Source organism: Propithecus coquereli, unplaced genomic scaffold, assembly GCF_000956105.1.
Source record: "Propithecus coquereli isolate 6110/MARCELLA unplaced genomic scaffold, Pcoq_1.0 Scaffold51, whole genome shotgun sequence".
Classification (NCBI taxonomy): domain Eukaryota; kingdom Metazoa; phylum Chordata; class Mammalia; order Primates; family Indriidae; genus Propithecus; species Propithecus coquereli.
The window spans coordinates 6,878,314-6,897,182 of record NW_012150952.1 but is presented as its reverse complement, the minus strand read 5'-3'; the positions used below and the strand labels follow the sequence as shown (position 1 = coordinate 6,897,182).

General features: G+C 44.3%; 2 protein-coding genes across 4 annotated transcripts in view; one reads left to right on the top strand and one right to left on the bottom strand.

Moving 5' to 3' along the window:
• Positions 1 to 1,911, top strand: part of TPGS2 (tubulin polyglutamylase complex subunit 2) — a 52,366-nt gene extending 50,455 nt beyond the window's left edge. Inside the window, exon 7 of the mRNA XM_012656583.1 lies at positions 1,194 to 1,911. Coding sequence (XP_012512037.1) covers positions 1,194 to 1,427 — 234 coding nt within the window. The 3' untranslated portion in view covers positions 1,428 to 1,911. The remainder of the gene's footprint in view (positions 1 to 1,193) is intronic.
• An 8,216-nt stretch (positions 1,912 to 10,127) lies between these two features.
• Positions 10,128 to 18,869, bottom strand: part of FHOD3 (formin homology 2 domain containing 3) — a 447,358-nt gene continuing 438,616 nt past the window's right edge. For 2 of the 3 annotated variants that reach the window (XM_012656604.1, XM_012656605.1), the window contains one exon: positions 10,128 to 10,739. In XM_012656604.1, the coding sequence (XP_012512058.1) occupies positions 10,657 to 10,739 (83 nt within the window). In that variant the 3' untranslated portion in view covers positions 10,128 to 10,656. The remainder of the gene's footprint in view (positions 10,740 to 18,869) is intronic. The other variant, XM_012656603.1, reaches the window with a different exon arrangement.

Genomic DNA, 18,869 nt, shown 5'->3' with positions numbered 1-18,869 from the left:
AAAAAAAAAAAAAATTAAAAAATATATTGATCCAGTTAAGTGGTTCTCAAACTTGGCTGTTCCTCAGAATTACCTGGGGAGTTTTTATTTTTAAATGTTGTGGGGCGGGTATGTCAGGTCCAATTAGTTGTTTTCGATTGGCAATACATACGCAAAGGAAGAGTAAAAGTAAGTCTCTTATTCCCCTATTTTCCCAGTGTACTTCCCCAGAGGCAGCCACTATTACCAGTTTCTTTTCTGCCCTTTCCAAGATACTCATTGCACATAAAGCATACATACATACAGTTTTTGGTTCCTTTTTTTCTAAATCACAAGTATAAATGTACTATCCACATTGTTCTTCACTTAACACCTCATTTTGGAGATATTCCCTTCCAATACATTTAGAGCTGCCTCGACCTTTTCAATGGCTACAGAGTATTCCATTGTATGGGTGTGCCTTGTTTTTATTACAGGTCTGGGCACCATTTCAAACACACAGATGCCAGGTATGCAACCTGATATACAATCTAGTTTGAAAACACCAAGTGTGGCTGGAAGAACTTTGGACTGGAGTGAGCTGGTCTGGGCTCCTTCATTATGGTATCTCACAGCCCTAAATTAGCATTAAATTAGGGACTTGGCTCCAGCCCCACTTTACTATGTATTCATCTAGTGGGCTTCATTTTCCTCAAATGTCACATGATGGTAATGTCCATCTGGTCAACATTATGAGGTGGTTGTGATCGGTGAAAAGTCAGTAAATGTGGGTGCCCTTTGCCCTCAACACACACAGCTTCTCTCAGCATGAACCTCTCTGGGGGAAGGGTGCTCACCTGATGGGGAGTAGCTGATGTGAGAGAACAATTAGAAGGACACTGTCCCCTGGTGATTTGCGATTTAACATACCAGGCTCAGGGCTCACTAGATCAGAAAGAAGGAAGTGTACTCACATTCTAGTTCTTATACTGCCTTTATTTTAAAGGTTATGGGACCTCAAAGCAATGTGTGTGTCTTACCAGGGGCTGATGGAATCTGTCATTATTTTCACTTAAAGGAAGAGCTAATAGATCTTTGAGGCAGTTTTTCATAGAAACTTATACTTCTCTCTTTGCTTCTGATCCCAGCTCTCTACCCCCACATCCCCACTAAAGAGACAAAGAATGGCATTTCTCCTTTGAATTGTGACCCTCTCTCTCGATTCTGCCTTACAGCAATGGTTCAGCATGTATAAACCCGTCACCTACAACACAAACCTGCTCACAGAAGAGACTGACTCCTTTGTGAACAAGCTGGATCCCAGCAAAGTGTTTAAGAGCAAGAACAAGATCTTAATCCCAAAAAAGAAAGGGCCTGTGCAGCCTGCAGGTGGCCAGAAAGGGCCCTCAGGTCCCCCTGCTCCCTCCACTTCTAAATCATCTGTCTCTGGAAACCCTGTCCGGAAATGAACACCTCCAGCTTTTCACCAGCTCCACAGTGGCAGTTCCCATGCACAGATGGCCCTAACCTCAGATTCTGTGTATGGAACCATGGGCTTCTTCCCATCTCGGTGGCCAAAATCCTAGGCCTTTGCTCCCACTGACATTATCCAGGAGTTGGAAGGGCATACTGAGGTCTCCCCAAGAGTTCCTCCCACAACTAGGTGGTACTGTCCTGTCTCCAGAAGCAATAGAGAGTTTTGGATCTTGTTTAAGTGCCCAGATAGATCTTAGAACTTTCCTCTGTTTCTGTACCCAACCCTCGATCCCTTAACATGATTAGATAAGTCCTCCCCACCAAAGAAACCACTGGTTTTGACCCATGAGGCATTAGAACTTTGCTGTTCAACTGGAAGCCACTAGTTGCATGTGGCTATTTAAATTATATGAAAATTCATTTCCTCAATTGCATTAGCTACATTTCAAGTATTCATGTTGTTAGTAGATTCCGTATTAGCACAAAGATATGGAACGTTTCCATCATGACAGAAAGTTCTGTTGGAGAGCACTGCATTAGAATATGTTCATACTGTTCTTCCTCAGATCAATTTTTGTTGTTAGATAATGTTGGTGTCTTAATTTGATGGGTCACAATGTTCCATGAAAACTCTTGAAGATAACAAGTGTACATTCTTTATATCCTTTACTGCAAACGTATTTTGTTCTGCTCGTTTCTTTTTTAGTATCCTATAAAGTTTGTCTTCCTCGTCAGTTTCCTCTTCAGTTTCTTGCTTCCAGTTTTGTGTTGTGATATCTGTACATTTGCCAAAGTTATTTTTTTAGAGGAGATGTACTTCTGCTGTACTTTATTCTAACCATTTAAAAACAAAAAGCAAACTCTCAAACATTGTTTTGCAGGACTCTTCATAAGGAGTTTTAATGAAGCCAGTCTCTGTTAACAAAAGCTTTCCACTTGCTTTGCCTGCCTGTTCTCACCTCTGAGTTGTCCAGCCCTGGCCATCCTTCAGACAAGCAGTCTCCTGCATAGAACAGGGTAGGGTTCCAAGAGTTCCTTCGGAAATAAGTTGCCTGTAATCCAGAAATCATTTTCCCATAGACACATAGGGGTATTAGACCTCTAACTAGCCCACATATGCCTAATATTTGACACAAGCTAAATCTGAATTTACCTAATACACCTAATAGAATTTCTGTAGAAATAGCGCTCAAGTTTTCTATTAGGAATGTCTGTTTCCTCCTCTACAGCCCCAGCAGTGAGCAGAAGCAAGGCCTTCACTCTACTTTCTAGGAGGGAAAGTAGGGAATCACCCACCCAGCCTTAAGGTCCTTGGGTAGCTACAGGTTTTGTGCTTAAGTCCCAGAGGTTGGAGAATGAAAAGGTCTGAGGGATGAGGTGCAGGGGTCTGTACTGTCTGCACACTTCAATCCCAACTGGCTCTCTCTCTTTCCTGACTTCTCTCTACCACAGTGATTGGCAGGCTTCCTTCCTTTGCACTACCTCTGCCTGCTAATCAACCTAGGGTTCCCCTCTTCCATGACGCCCTGGGGGACCAAAAGTAGTCCCCAGGATTTTCCGCCTGCACTTTTGCTCTGAAACATTTTGAGTATCTATGAAGTTTTAAAATTTTTGTTTTGATTGTTGACAATAGTGATAAATATTGATGAAAATGAGGCTTCAGTCCTCCCTCCACCTATCACTTTCCATAGCCCCTGAGGAAAACCAAGGTGAAGAGTTGGCCTTCAAGGATCAAGGCAAACTGTGTAGCTGCCTGCTTCCTTATTTTTGTAATAGTTGAAAGTCTTGAAATATTAATGCTCAAAAGTCTTTGGGAGCATAAGCTGAACTTCATGTTAATAGCTTATTCAGTTGCTTTCAAATATGTATACTTTGACCATTCTGATTCACTTCTAATGGAAAATGTTTAAAATAACAATACCTCTTACCTTTGCAATCCCAAAACTAACCATTTACAATTCAGCATGGTCATTTAAACATTTTTGTGTTTTTTATCCATGACATGACTCTATCAAATCTTCCCTAATTTAGGAGATATTTTAGCCCTTTTAATTGCTTAGATTATTACACTTCAAACGTTAAATGTGCAACAATTCATGGAGTGGGAGAAAAGGATAGAGACCAAGTTTTAAAAGAAAAATAGCTGGAGTTTAGTCTTCCAGAAGTATTTTTCTGGCCAGAACTGATCAAATCACAGGGATAACTGACAGCACCAGATAAGAGATAGTCAAGGTTAAAAGGGAAGTGAGAAGTCATGTCACCTTCCATTGGAGCCCCTGAGTTATAGTACTTCTAAATCAGTCCAAATCAACCCTGGTCCAGTTCTAGGTTCCACAAGTGAAGCAGCAGAGGAACTAGGAGAGCAGTGGTGCCCTTAATATCAGTGGGAGTCCTTCAAGTGGGAGTCCTCAAGAGGTTGTCTAGGGAAAGGGATTATGACAAGGAACTACTCAAGACCTGCCTCAGAAGGGGCGGGGCAGGGCAGGGCAGTGAGGAACAGGGCCAGCTACCTAACATGCAGGATTCAGTGGAAAATGAAGATGTGGGCTTCCTGTCCAAAAATCAGGAAAACAGTGCCATTATAGGTACTAACATACAATGGTTTTCCTTTCTTCTGGGGTGTCTCTCACAACTTAAGTACTAACATACAATGGTTTTCCTTTCTTCTGGGGTGTCTCTCACAACTTAAGATGGTGTTATTTGCTACTTAATGCTGTTGTAAGAAAAATTAAAATTTTACATTACCAGCATGTATTTTACTATTCATCTTTATACAATTTTTGTACAATTCCAGTTTTAAATGAAAACGAGCATCTAAAATCATGTAAAATCATGAAAATTGCACTTTGTATTTTATACCTTATGTGTACGTGCTGTATGTATATGTAGTTCATTCTTACAAGAACAGTGGAAAAACTGCACAAAATTAGCTCAACTGTTACTATTTCACCTCTTGATATGTGCACATTTTATCAACACTATCTTCAACTTACTGATGAGTAAGGGAGAAAAAAAACAGAACTACAGGCTGCCCTGTTTCCCTTTTCATTTGTGTCATCATTTGCAGCATAAGTGGTTGGCTAGTACAGGAAATTAACATCATGAGTAAGAAAACATATACTAGGGCTCCATGGTCATTGGCATTCTTAGAATGCCATTGCCTTTTTTCTGTGTTTGAAGCAAGTCTGGTTCAAATGGAAAAGTTGCCTCTTGGGGCTCTCAGCACCACCACTTACTTGTAGACCTAAGATGTTTACCTTGTACTCACTTTGAATCTCTCTGAACTCTGATGCATCGTGGGTCCACTGGAATTCTGTGCTCATGGGGCATCACGAAGGTTACATGTGAATGGGGCACTAAGGCACACTGGACACACACATTGCACATACCTCCTCTGCTCACGTGCATGCTCCATTGTCCCATCAGACTGCATTTATATAGCACAAGTTCAAAGATAAAATGAAGAATTTCAAGATACTGACAGAAGAGCACTAAACCAAGTGTGAAGTCATTCCAAGTACGGGCCCTGTGTGGCTGCACAGGTCACCCACCATTGAAGCTGGGCCTTGGTGAAGGTGGAAGGGAGCACTTCTGGCAAAAGACTTAACAACATGGAGGTGAGTGGGTTAAATGAGGAAAAAACACCCATGGATTTATGTTTTGAAACTGAAGCAATTAAAATGGCAGTGGGCTCTACTATAAATCAATTGCCCAAGGAAAAGACACTAGGCTGGAATCACAAAATGAGAATAAATGGCAGAATGCCTCACAATGCATTGATGTGGTTAAGGTTGTACATAAAGTGCCACATCATCATCATGCTTGCAGGGAAGTAACCAAGCCCAAGATAGGAACGAAAAGGGGCAGTATGCACATGATGATCCACAGAATCTGTGATTAAAGATGATGTGCACCAGTGTCACAGGAGCTGTGTGTAGAAAGTAAGGTACCCAAATCCCCCTGCCACCTCGTACACAACCCAGGCCTCCAGGACTTCTCAGCTTGGTCAAGGTGGGATTGGCTGGCTCCCCACCCACCAGGCCCACCCCTGGTTCAGTCTGTGCTGTATGTTTTGAGTATAGCTGACTACTGATACCCAACTTGCAGCTATTTTAAGTGTTCTAAAAGAACAAAAAAATAACTAGGAACCAGTGAGTCAAGCCAGGATAGATCATTTCCTATCTTCTGTCCTTGGGGAAAGTTATTCAACATCTCTCATCCTGCTTCTTTATATGAAAAATGAAAATGCGGAATGGCTATAAGGATTCTATTAAATATACATCAAGTGCTCATGCAGAGATGACTTCAATAAATATTTTAACTATTTTAAAAAATCTCTCAGAAAGTCCATTTTCGCTCCATGAATTGCCTAGCAAACACAACTGATTTTTCTACCAAACAGACTGCCTTTTTTGAAAAAATTGATGATGCATTTTAATGTCATAGACCCTCACTGAAATTGCAAAGACATTTCATCCTGTATCTTAGGCAATTTGGTGTTTTTATTTTTACTTCTCTGATAAAATGATTTCTGATGCCTGGTCACGTCTAACTTCTCTAAAAAAAATAAATGATTTCTGATGAAAAGCCTAGAAATAGCTGCAGAGTAGTTGATAAACTAAAATTCTAATTTTAGTTGATGACTATCTCCCAGGCCCCAGGTCAGGTCCCTAAGAGGAAGGATCATGACTCTCTTTTTTCCCTGCCAAATCCCCAGTGCCTGGCACAGGATTACCTCCATAATAACAGGCCCTCAGATCACATTTGTGATGGTTGTATAGTTTCTTAGGGCTGCCATAACACATTACCATAGCTTGGTGGCTTAAAACAAGAAATCTATTTTCTCATAATTCTGGAGGCTACAAGTTCAATGTCAGCTTTATTGAGCCAAAAATCAAGGTATCAGTGGGGCCATGCTCTCTCTGGAGGCTCTAGGGGAGAATCCATTCCTTGCCTCTTCCAGCATTTCTTGGTTTGTGGCCACATCCCTCCAATCTCTGCTTCTGTCTGCACATCGCCTTCTCTTTTGTGTTTCTCAAATCTCCCTCTGCCCTTCTAAGAGCACTCATGACTGGATGGTGGACACACCCAGATAATCCAGGATAATCTCCTATGTCGAGAGCCTTAATCACACTTGTAAAGACCTTTCCTTACAAGGTAACACCTACAAGTTCCAAGGATTAGGACCTGATATCTTTGGGTGGCCGCTATTCATCCTACTCCTACAGTGGCATTTGGTGATACACCATCTCAGGGCCATGAGCATGGAAACAATGGATTTGGGAGCCACGGACAATGTGGAGGCCACCCACAGATCAGAAGCCTGGAAACCAAGCCTCCTACCCCTGGCCCCAGCTCTTGCTCCTGCAGTGTGTTGAATAACAGACTCAGAAGAGAACAAAACTCGGTCTTCGGCTCCCAAGGCCCTGAGTACTATTCCACTCCATCCCCAAATCATTTTTAAACAGAAAGAAAAAACCATAATGTTGCAAAGAAAACAAAAACCTAGTCATCTTTAACAGGAAAGTATTTGCCTTTCTTTACTTTCCCAGCAGTTTTGTAATTTCAGTCTATATTAAGACATAGAAGCTAAGACATACAAGCAAGAATATTTATGGTAATGACCAGAAAGACAATAGTTTCTCATAAGTGTAAGGTACTATTAACTTAAATGTTCTTAAAAGGTCTTTTAGAGAACTGTACTATCCTGAATTAAAAATTGCTAATAGAGGTTGCCAGAATGGCCACAAGGAGGGAAGAAGTGAGCAATAGGTAAAATCCTTCAGTTTCACTAAAAACTACTAAACCACTAAGTTTAAAAATGCAGACTGATTTTTCTTACAGGCTCTTCTAGGCCTTTTTGATAGAATCCCTCAGTGGAATTGAATAATCCAAAGAGAAGAGAAATGATCCAGAGCAGAAGGTTCTAGAGCTGCCCCGTAAGCAGGGCTCACAGGGACTCTCACTGGAACATCTTTTCTATACACACACACACACACATGTACGTGCATGTGATATGGGGTCTATGTTGCTGAGGCTGGAGGGCAGTACCTACTCACAGGTGTGATCATAGTGCTCCACGGCCTCAAACTCCTGTACTTAAGTGATCCTCCCGCCTCAGCCTCCCAAGAAGCTGGGACTACAGGTGGGCACCACTTTGCCTGGCTCTCAATGGCCCATCTTGACTGCTCGTTGACATTTGTGCACAGGACCTCTGGGCTCGCCTCCTGTAGCATGTCTGTTGCCACTGAGTTGGCAGGCACTTCTCTGGGTGAAGAAAAGAGAGATGACAAGAGCTGGTCCCTTACACCACTTCTCATGTTCCTTCCATATTACTAGGCATGAAAAAATGTTTAGGTGACTCAGTTGCCGCCACCTTCTGGTGTTCAGAGTAGGCAAGGATGAGGCTTGGGTCTCTGGGCACACAGCCTGAAGAACACCTTGCTCCAACACGTCCTAGTGGCTCCGTTACTTGATAGTGATTAAAAACCAGTTCTGTCTTGGGGAATTATATTTGGTTTTGCCAGGTTCTCAAAAACACCATCTTTAGTCTCTAACTCCCACCTACCCCAGGAAAAAAAGAAGAAAAAAATTTACCATGTAGCTTAGTAGTTTCCAAACTTATCTTCATATTAGAATTAGGAAGATGGAGATGAGATCTTTTAAACATTCCAGGCCTCACTCCAGACCAATTAAACCACCATCTCCGGTAGTGACACAGATAGCAGTAGTTCTTGAAGCACAGGTGAGTCCAATAAGCAGACCAGGTTCGAACCAGTGCCCTGTCTTATTCCCATACTACAGTGGGACTATTCAAGATGCTGTTCTCTGAGTACTTTTTGATCCCTAAAATGAAATTAACATTATTTATTCAGCCACTTCCTTCTGAATGTGACCTTTTATTCTAAAGCAACAACTCAGGAGAATACCAAAGACCCCCAGGAGGGTATCAGTGTATTTGTTCATTAAACAGTGTGACAAAAATGCAACTTCCTTGTTTGTACATCCCTATCCCGTGTGATACACCTATCACCCCATGTCTGCAGGGCCAAGGCAATAGGAAAATGCTCTCACAAACTATTAAACCATAAGTAGAAATAACACACATGCTATTTAGAACCATAAACAAAATGTGTATTAATACCCTATGTCTCCTTTTCAATAAGGTGGTTAAATAAACTCAATTGTCTGTACTATAGAGACCTAACTCTCCAGGTTCCAGGCTCTTCTGGGATGTTCACATCCATCATGTCTTATTTGACAATGCCTGCTTGAAAGAGCTCCCTGTCACTTAATCAGTAAGGATGGAACAGAGGTGGGGACACAGTCACAGAGCCCTATGCGGTGGATATTTTTACCTTTGGCTTTTTAGGCAATACTACTGCGCATTGTCTATAAATCATGTATGCCCAGATGTAGGAAAGCAGAGTCACAGAGGTTTTGAAAACAAGACAAAGATGGAACTAGTGATGTGATGATCATTCAACTCCTCCCCCACAATACCTACCGCAGTGATTTACCTTTTCCTGTTTTTGGAGGCAGAAGTTCTTCACGGGGAACCGTGTGACCTAAGGGGCTTCCATGGAAGGCTTGGGCACTACCTTGGCCTCCTCGGCAGTGCTCACAGCAGCTCCCCCTGTGATCTTAGCTCTTGATGACCTGTACTGGAGAACCAAGTACCATCATGCACTGCATAATGACATTTTGGTCAATGACAGACTGCATAAACAATAGCAGTCCTGTTAGATTATAATGGAGCTGAAAATTCCTATTGCCTAGTGACATTGTAGCTGACATAGCATTTCAGTGCACCGTATTACTCACATGGTTATGGTGATGCTGGTGTAAAAAAAGCTACCATGCTGTCATTTATATAAAAGTGTACTTAATGTCCTAGGCCATCATATTCATTCACCACTCTGACTGACTCCCGCAGAGCAACTTCCAGTGCCCTATACAGGTGTACCATTTTTATCTTTTATACTGTATTTTGACTGTACCTTTTCTATGTTTGGATACACAAATATTAATACTTACCATTGTGTTACGATCACATAGAGTACTCAGTACAGTAACATGCTGTATGGGTGTGTAGCCTAGGAGCAGTAGGCTATACCCCACAGCCTAGTTGTGCAGTAGGCTGTGCCACCTGGGTTTGTGTAGGTACACTCCATGATGTCTGCACAACAATGAAATCACCTAACGGCGCATTTCTCGAATGTATCCCCACTGTGGAGTGATACACGAGTGTACCAAATGTGCAATCTAAGGTTCTGTGGAGACAAAGCTTTGAATTTCCATTTTGTTTTGGTGACTTAGAAACTTTTTTGAGAAAACTCACTTTTACTTAAGAGGCAAGTGAGCTGCAGAATAATTGAATTTGTAAAATGCTACTCTAATTTTTGCTTCCGCATCACAATGGAGCAAAACCAACCACACGGGTAAGGTGATCTATATTAGGTTACCCATGGCCAACATGTCCTGCAACAAAGACTTATACCCAATTAAATCAACAGTTTCAAAGAGCGCAAAATTGCTGATGCTACTCACTCTATTAACAAAATAAAACCCAAAGGGCCTGAAGGCCTTTCCATGCAAGGGTGTTTCTGATGAAACAGAGGACAGGTTTCGATTCCAGAGGCGGCAAGCCTGTGAAGCTATGGCCCTATATTCCGGGGAATAAAAGTTTCTCATTATGGCATTAAACTCTATTTATTTAGTATTTGAAACATGGTGTACATTTACGTATTTGTATAAACATTTAGTACATCTAAAATCCACAACTGGTAAACAATCTGTGCTTTCTTTTGTGTACATGTTTGGAGTTTACATCCGGATATTTTGGTGTTGTGGAGACCCAGTCTGTGAATCTAATCAAATTGCCTCATGTTACCATAATAACTGTGACAGAAGTGATTTGCTCCTTGAAGGGGCTGTTCCTTGCCCAGAAAAGGTGTCACACTTTGGAACAAATAAAGCAAGTGTCAAGGAATCAAGAGGAACACAGCTGACACGATGGAGAAATTATGTGCGGGACACTCCTGGGGATCCAAGTCAATGCGTAGCGGGCACCACAAGCCATGTGGTGACACCTACAATCGAGCACTCCCTTTCTGAACCATCATATGTTAGGGTCAGGTCTCCCTCGCTCCCACGGGAAGAGTTCTGTCCAGCAAGAGCTTGCCCTCTGCTCAGCACATTTCTTGGGGTGCCCCACGAGTGTCAGAGCTGCAATTCCGATGTGCCGACCAAGCCCAGGGCTCTGGCTTCTTCTGGAGTCAGGCCGCTCTTCAGGGTCCTTCGCACTGCAGCAGCACCCGCAGATCACAGCCAGAGGGAGGAGAAGAGAAGGGGGTATTAGCACGGGTAGGGCAGTCGGCACACCAGTTCCTTCCTCTCCCGAAGGACTCCCAGGGAAGCCAGAGGGCCCACACTCTGCAGCACTCCACTCCTGCTGATGCAACCTGGCTGGCTGGCTGCCTGCTAGGGTGCAAAAATCTTGGGGCTACAACAGGCTGACCTGAAGATATGGGCACTGAACTGGAGAGCCAAGAGGAGTTGGGGTGACTTGTAAAGAGGGGTGAAGGGAGGAGAGGCTTGCCCTCACGAGGTTTCCAAGAAATGGGCGCAAACTGCAGAAGTCCAGATGGCATGCTGAGACCTTAGCATCTGCCCAACATGAGGAGCGTATCAGAGCTGGAAAAGAAATTCCAGAGCACTGGAAAATGTGAGTTCCAGTGATACAAATTGGGTAAGACAATAACTAGTGCATAATCAAAGGGCCTCCAGAGGCAATGACTAAAATAACCAGTGACTCCTTGCAGAATGCATGCCAAGGAGCAAACTGCCAAACAACTTCTGGGTGAATGTGGTGGGTGTTTTGTATGAAACACGCAAGGCTTAAGAAGGGCCAATGACCACCTTCATTGAGGGTTACGACTGACAATTGGTGGGATGCTCGTGTTTAACTGACTTAGAATTGGCTGGTGTTTAGCTTGACATCATAGCTTTGCCTATTGTTTAGTATTGATCAATCTCAACGGCTGACTAAGGGTGAATGAGGAGGCAGCTGCCTTTCCCAAGACAATCTTTTCATTTGAAAGGTTGACTAATTACATTTTCCTTGATTTACAAATTGCATTTGGTCTACTGTGTATTTCTTTAAAGGTCATACAGAGTTTGGGGGTATTTATTCGATTTTTTAGAAGAGGCATGCTATGGATCTTGTCTAAATCCCAAATCAGTCAGAGTCCCTGAGATGATCAGGGCAGCTGTTGATCAGAGTCTGGACAAAGTAAAGCTCACCTTAGTGTCTTCTTGTTTCCCTTGCCAGACCCAGCGCCCCTCATCTCTTCCCCACAGGCCAGGGCCCCACCTCATGGGTCTGCAGGCAACACCCCATAGTCTATGCCTCCCCACTGTCCACTGAACAAAAGCTCACTTAGCCTGAGGACAAAAGAGCTGAAAGAGCCATGCCCATGGTAGAAGGAATGGAGGCTAACATCTATTAATAAATGTTTCTTCTCTCCCAGGAATCAGTACTTTGAATAGGGGCCAATATCTAATCCATCAATTGGTCAATCAACGAATAATTTATGGAGAACCTACTGTGTGCTCAGCGTTTAACTCAAGGACTCAAAACTCTTAAGGAAAACTCACAGACATTAAGTATGGATTTTTGCAAAGACACGAGGTTGTGTGGTGAGGGGTACCCTCAAATCATACCACCCCACACTACTGCACTTCCAAGCCTAGCTTTGGGCCCAGAGCCATCCATACACAGCGGATCTTGTGCTAGCTATCCCTCCCCCGACCCCTTGGACTCCAAACCAAGTGTCTAACTTGACTAGACAAAATATTTGGCTCCAGAGTCTTGGCTAGAGGCAGATGACATTTAACTGAGTCATGGAATTCATTCTATGGGGCAGCAGTAAAAATACTAGTTTATAATAACTTTTTATATTCTTTAAACACATCTTAAAGTGTTTGTTAAAGAAAGATAACAATTTTAATAGCAGAAAATAAGATAAAATCTCTCTCTTGGGCAAGAAAGACCCCTTGCTGAGACCTCTTAAGCAAGATACAAAATACTGCCTGAAGAAGTCCATGCTGCACTAGCTGGGCAACTTAAATTTCATTAGCTGCAGAAGAAAGCATGGACATGAGTCTATGAACCACAATCTTTGTGCATTTAGGTGTATTTCTTGGCTGAGTAACTATAGAAGACCTCACAGATTGGTGGGCATTTTACCCAAGAAGGTACTTAAAGATGCTTCTTTAACACTTCTGTTCACACATTTGCCTTAGTCCCGTAATTGCTGTGTTCGGTTCATATAAATATAGCACATGTAATAACCTCCTAATAGCTATGGGCATTGGGCCAGCCTATCTGGGACATGGTCAGATAGGTCAAAGCTAAACCATCCCGCATCAGCCTTGCTGCCTGACAGCAAAGAGGCTGTGCCCTCTCCCTCAGAGGCCTACTCAGTTTTCATGCTCCAAGCCACTTGGGACCCTCACCCACCCCTTCTTCACCCCTCCACCCTGGGCACATGTGTCCTTGATGTGGGGAAAAGCCAGCATAGGCTTAGTTCCCTTTGCTTGGCCCATGAGTCCCTGAAAATTTGAGTATTCATAGAAATATCTCCCCCATTTATGGAATCCTACTTTCTGTGACCTTCATAACAATTCAGATACATTCACGTATTAACCCCTTAACGTAATGAAAAAGACCTTGAGAATCTGAACCCTCAATTCACTTTACCACTCGAAGGAACGTGTGAAATGCAAGCAATCGGCTGAAATCAGTTTCACACCGATTCAAGTCACGCACAGAAAGGGCCCCTTTGGTTGTCCCTTCATCCATCCGTCTGCTCACCAGTTCATTCGTCATTTAGCAGACGTCACCTGAACATCGACCCTGAGCCAAGTGTTGCGATTAGAGCCTCTGTGTCATGGCGGCAGGGACACGGTGTGAGGAGAAATGCTCAGGGCAGCAGACCATGTCCGGACAGGGAGCTGGCTCTCACTCAGAGAGTTTCCAGAAAACAAAAAAGGGCTGGGGACATAGGAGAACAGAGGGACCAGCAAACAGGGCTGGCGGGATATAGAATCATACAGTCAACTTGTACAGTAGAAACAACTCTCCTACCAAATGGAGGGACTTCTCGAGTCCAGATGGGGTGAGGTGGGGGCTTATGGTCTGGTAAGACCACACCCACCCTCTCCGCTCCCCGTTCCTACGTCCGGCTTGAACGCTCTGGCTGAATGGAAGCCACTCTGCAGCCTTTCAGACGTGACGGCCTCCCCTCCCTGAAGCTGCTCAGTAGAAAACAGACTGGAACCATTTGTCCCCACCTGCCTCGCAGCTCCGCCATAGACAGCGAGGGTCAATCTGATGGCACCAGCAGCCGCTGTGTGCCCAGGCACTGGTGACAGCTCCCATGATGCTGAAGTGACAGCAGGGGGATCTGACACAGGGCACCTCTGCTGTCAACATGCAGCACAGGAGTGTCCGGGAACTCGAGGAAACACCACAAGTTCTTTCTCTTTTTTTTTCCTCACTAGAAATGAAAAAATGTCTTAATCCTATAAAGTTCTCTTTGTTAAGATGAGTTGAATCTGAGAACAATGGCAATGGCGGCTGCCATTTACTGAGTGTCTCCATGGACTGTTTTTCTTTAATCTTTATGGAAGCTCTATCAGGGAGATAACAACAAGCTCTGTTGTGAGCAAAGGGCAGCACAGAGAGATCAAGTCACTGGTGCAAGGGCACACAGTAAGTGGTAGAGAAGGATTTCAGCCAGGATGTTGGATTACAGCCCATGCTGGAAACAGGTGTGTCCTCCTGCTACCTGGCAGGACATTTTTTTCTTTTAAGAGACAAGGTCTCACTTTGTCACCCAGGCTATAGTACAGTGGTGCAATCATGGCTCATTGTAGCCTCAAACTCCTGGCCTAAAGCGATCCTCCTGCCTCAGCTTCCTGAGTAGCTGGGACTATAGGTGCATGCCACCATGCCCAGCTAACTTTTAAAAATTTTTTTGTTGCCCAGGCTGGTCTTGAACTCCTGACCTTAAGTAACCCTCTCACCTAGGCCTCCCAAAGCGCTGGTATTACAGGCTGCCAGGACATTCTCTGACCATCTTTCACATCAATGGGAAATTGACCAAGCTTTATTTCTACATTCCAGAAATCCATTTGTATTCTTTCACCTTTAGATCACTGACAGATGTTTTTTCATTTTTTTGCACATAATATCAAAAATAATTTGAAAATACATTTTTTGATTTTTTTTTAAATCCCTAAGATTCTGAAGATTTTCTGTTTCCAACCAGGTATACTGGGAGCAGTGTGTCTAGGATTAAACTAGTATCAGAACTTCAAGATGCCTTAAATGTCTGTGTCTTGGTTAGGTTGTCACCGGCCCTGCTGCTGTCCCACACTGCCCATTTATCCTCTCCACTTTTCCAGAGTGTCAAGGTCATGAAATGTCCCCCACAGAGCAGAGGAGACTAAGGAAATGTATTGGCTAAATGCAATGTGGTGTCCTGGGTAGGATCATGGAGCCAAGAGAGGACCGTAGTGGAAACACTGGTGAAATCTGAATAAAGCCTACAGTTTAGTTAATGGTACTGTACTGATGTTATTAATAATTTCTTAGTTTTGATCAATAGTCCTGTGGTTACACAAGGTGATAACATTAGGGGAAGCTGGGGGAAGGATACAAGGCAACTCTCTGCACTATTTTTGTAACTTTTCTGTAGGTATAAAATTCTCTCAAAGTAAAATGTTAAAACAATAAAACCTGGGACAATGTTAAAAAAAGAGGTTACCAAACCTGGTTGACTTAAACTCAACTTCTGGGACTCACCCCAGACACACTGAACAATAGTCTCTGCGAGAGGCCCACATACTGCATAGTATTCTTCTCCCGGGCATCAGATGGTCAGCCAGTGACTCAAATCACTGCCATCTGAGACACAGGGAAAGGCAGGGCCCTCAGAAGGCGAAGGCTTTTGTGGTGGCAGGGTTGAAATCTCCGAGTTCCACCTAACACAAAATGAAGTGCACTCACACTGAGACGGCTCTCAGACATTCTCACGGCATTGGGCACTTCCTGTAGGCGCTGCTCTGGCTGTGGTGTCCTTGGCTTTGCAGAGGCCCTACGACACTTTTCCTCCTGTGACTGAGGCTACAATAGCATCCAGAGCTCCTTAAACATCTCTCTGGTTCCTAGGCAGGAACTGAACAGAGAGCAGTTAAAATGCAAAAGCTGACCACCTCCTACGAGTTATATCTTGGGCGAGCAAAGGGAGAGCATGGAGTTTGGCCGGGAAGGAAGCAGAAGTTCTCTCCATTGTTTGACGGGAGAGCCTCCCTAAACTCGGGGAAACATACAGATAAGAAGGAAGGGTGGCTCAGGAAGCCACAGACTCAGAGTTTTAAGCAATATTTCAAGTTCTAGGTAGGACAAAACTGCCTTTCCCCTTTGCAGATTAAGTCTAGCTCATCAGTTCTCTGTCTGGTGTGTCACAATAATACTACCAAGTGCCTTGTTGACAATGCAGCCTTTGTGTGCACAGGCGCCAGCATCCTGGGGGTAAAAAGAGAGGTGGAGACAGGCCTGGCCTACTTATTGCAGCAGGCAGGGCGAGGTAGACAGTGGGGCAGGGGAGGTGGCGATGGTAGCAGAGCGACAATTGGGTAGGGCATGCTAGGCAGCCCCTAAGCACCTACAGGCAGCTGCAAACTTCTACCAGCAGCAGGACAGAACCTGGGAGGGAGGGAGGAAGGGTGTGGGAACCTGTCATAGGTGCCTCACTTAACCCCACAACCACCCTGGATGTGCTCATTCCTGAGCATGGAAATAGATTCCTTTTGAACTTGGCAGCAAAGACAATGAAACACTGCAACGTCAGCTGGCAAGGTGCTTGGCGCTTTCCTGAGCACCGTCTGGGGAACCCTCTGCTTCACCCTCAGAACAGCTACTGGAGGCAGGAAGGACAGATTCTTGGATTCCTCTTTTTACTGATCCTCCCTCCTTTCGAACCTCTACTCTGGGCCAAATGGGTGCCTGGCACTCAAACAGATGTGGCGGGGGGACGTAAAAGCCAGCCTCCTCTTTCAACATGCCAGTTTCCTCTGCTTTGGGGGGTGATTTGTCTGAAAATGAAACAACCAGAGAACCATTCAGTGCAGCGGAACACTTCAAAACTCTTCCCTCCATTCTCTAACTTGGAGGCTTCCACCTAAGCCCCGACCTTCTGACTTTTTATCATGCCAGTGTCCTGGCTCTGCCCCACCCTACTCTGGAGTGAGGGATTCCCCCCAGGATGCAGCAACTCTCCACTGGGTTTAGGGAAGAGACCTTCGGTTCTCTCTTTGGCTTGTTCTATTTACCCTTCTGTCCCGGGTCCTGTGTCCGTGGGTGGGCACCCTCAGCTATCTTTATAGGAAGGTCAGCCCATCTTTAATGAGCTCTAAGAATCATTAGGTACTCCCTGGAGAGCCGTGGCTAGAATCTGGGGGAGCACATTGGGTGAGTTGGATCAACCAATGCACAAGCTAGACATCACCTGGACAATTTGAAACATTTTACGAAATGAACCCCTGATTGGCACCAGCTGGAAAAGCAGCAGACCCAAACCAGGGGAACCTGTAAATCCATTCAGATGCCCTTGGCATGTCGCAACTGACCACATAGTCCGGGCTCTAGCAGGACGCTGGGCATGCATAGGCCCAGTCACCAGCGACATACAGGAAAGCAGACATTTGATTATCTCTTAGGATCCTCAAGTGTCTTGGCTTGCAGGCTGTAAATTTCAAGACTATGGGATGGATTGTTTCGTTTCCTGCAATAGCTGGACTATTACTGTCTTTAGCCAAATGAATTATGGCCCAAATATGTTGGTTATTCATTATCCACTGTCCTCAGTGCCACCACTAAACACTGAAATCAAATACAGCACTGTTACAGGGTGAGGTCCAAATCTCTACACCTCACATTGATTTTGCAAATTGCTTTTTCTCATTCCTTTAACCTCTTGTGAAAAGCTGCAGTTTGTCATCCCTTTATAATAGAAATCAAAGTCTAACTTCCCCCTTCTTAAATTTCTGTTGATAGTGCCGTTACTAATAAATTAAACCCATTACAGAAAAACACATACACGCTGTGCTGTATCGGTTATAGTAACTATGTCACGGGAAAAAATGTGTTTGGCTAAATAAAAAGAATATACGGCTGTTTTGCATAAAATTGAAATGGAAACAATACCACAGGAAATTATCTTATGTCAACCACAAAAACAGGCAAAATCTCTCTCCAGCCAGATTGAAGAGGAAAATTAATTACGACTGTGTTATTGTTCCCAGGGACGTTATGTGTCTCTCTAGGAATCTGGTCCTCTCTAGACCAGAGGGTGGGTACAGCCAATGCAGACATGTAACCTTTAGAAGGAACACGTATCCTGGGCCTCCAGGGACTGGCCAGGCCAATGTCCCATGTAGTTTCCTTTTCTGAGGTTCCTGGCCCAGCCCGTCCCACTTTCTGTCAGGGCATCCCTGGCCCGGCAGCCTCCCCCAGCCCCCTTGGCCCATGTCCCTGCGGGCTCTTCCCAGCTTCTCCCCACGGCGACTCTAGCACTGACGCTGCCCGTGGCAGGAAGCCCAGGAGTTCACTGGTGCAAGGTTTCTGCCATTTGATTACCAGTTTATTGAAGTAACTAACAGGAGGCCAATGAAGGGGAACTACTGAAGACAATCTACCTAAGACTGCAAAAAGCCTTCTAGAAGTTTCATCTAAAATGTATTTAAAAAGTATATTTCTTATCATGAAACGACATGGACAAATCACACACGAAAGAAGAGAGGCAAATGGCAGTAGGCTCCACCGACCTAGAGTGGAGGGAAATGTCAATTAAAACCACAAGGAAATACCACCCCATTCAGACAGGCACAAATGGAAGGGCTGCCTTGGCCTGGAGCAGCTGAGATTCCGCACACAGTGTGAGGGTGGAAGAGCCTGGCCCCTTTGGAGAAGAGTTTGTCACCGAGAGACCTGGCAATTCCACTTCTGGTCTCGTGCCCTAGGAATGATCACCTTATTGTGAGGGTGAATCACTGGGGGTCTCACCCTGGATAGGGCTCATGAATCTGCATTTCTAACAAACCACCAGGAAACACAAATATCGTCTGAGGTCCAACTTTGAGGAGCAAGTCCCTAGCCAAGTTCTTTCACAGGCGCACCAGGGGACAGGCAAAGAATTCAGAGGACAGAGAAATTGCAAACTATCAGAAGAAATAAATGTAAAGGCATTAGATGTTGATGTTGGAACCCACAAACATATTCCTGAGGGTATAAAAGGCCAGGCTCCCTGAATGACCATTTTCCATTTTAAAAACTGGGGGAAACATGGGGAAGGGCCCACAGTGGA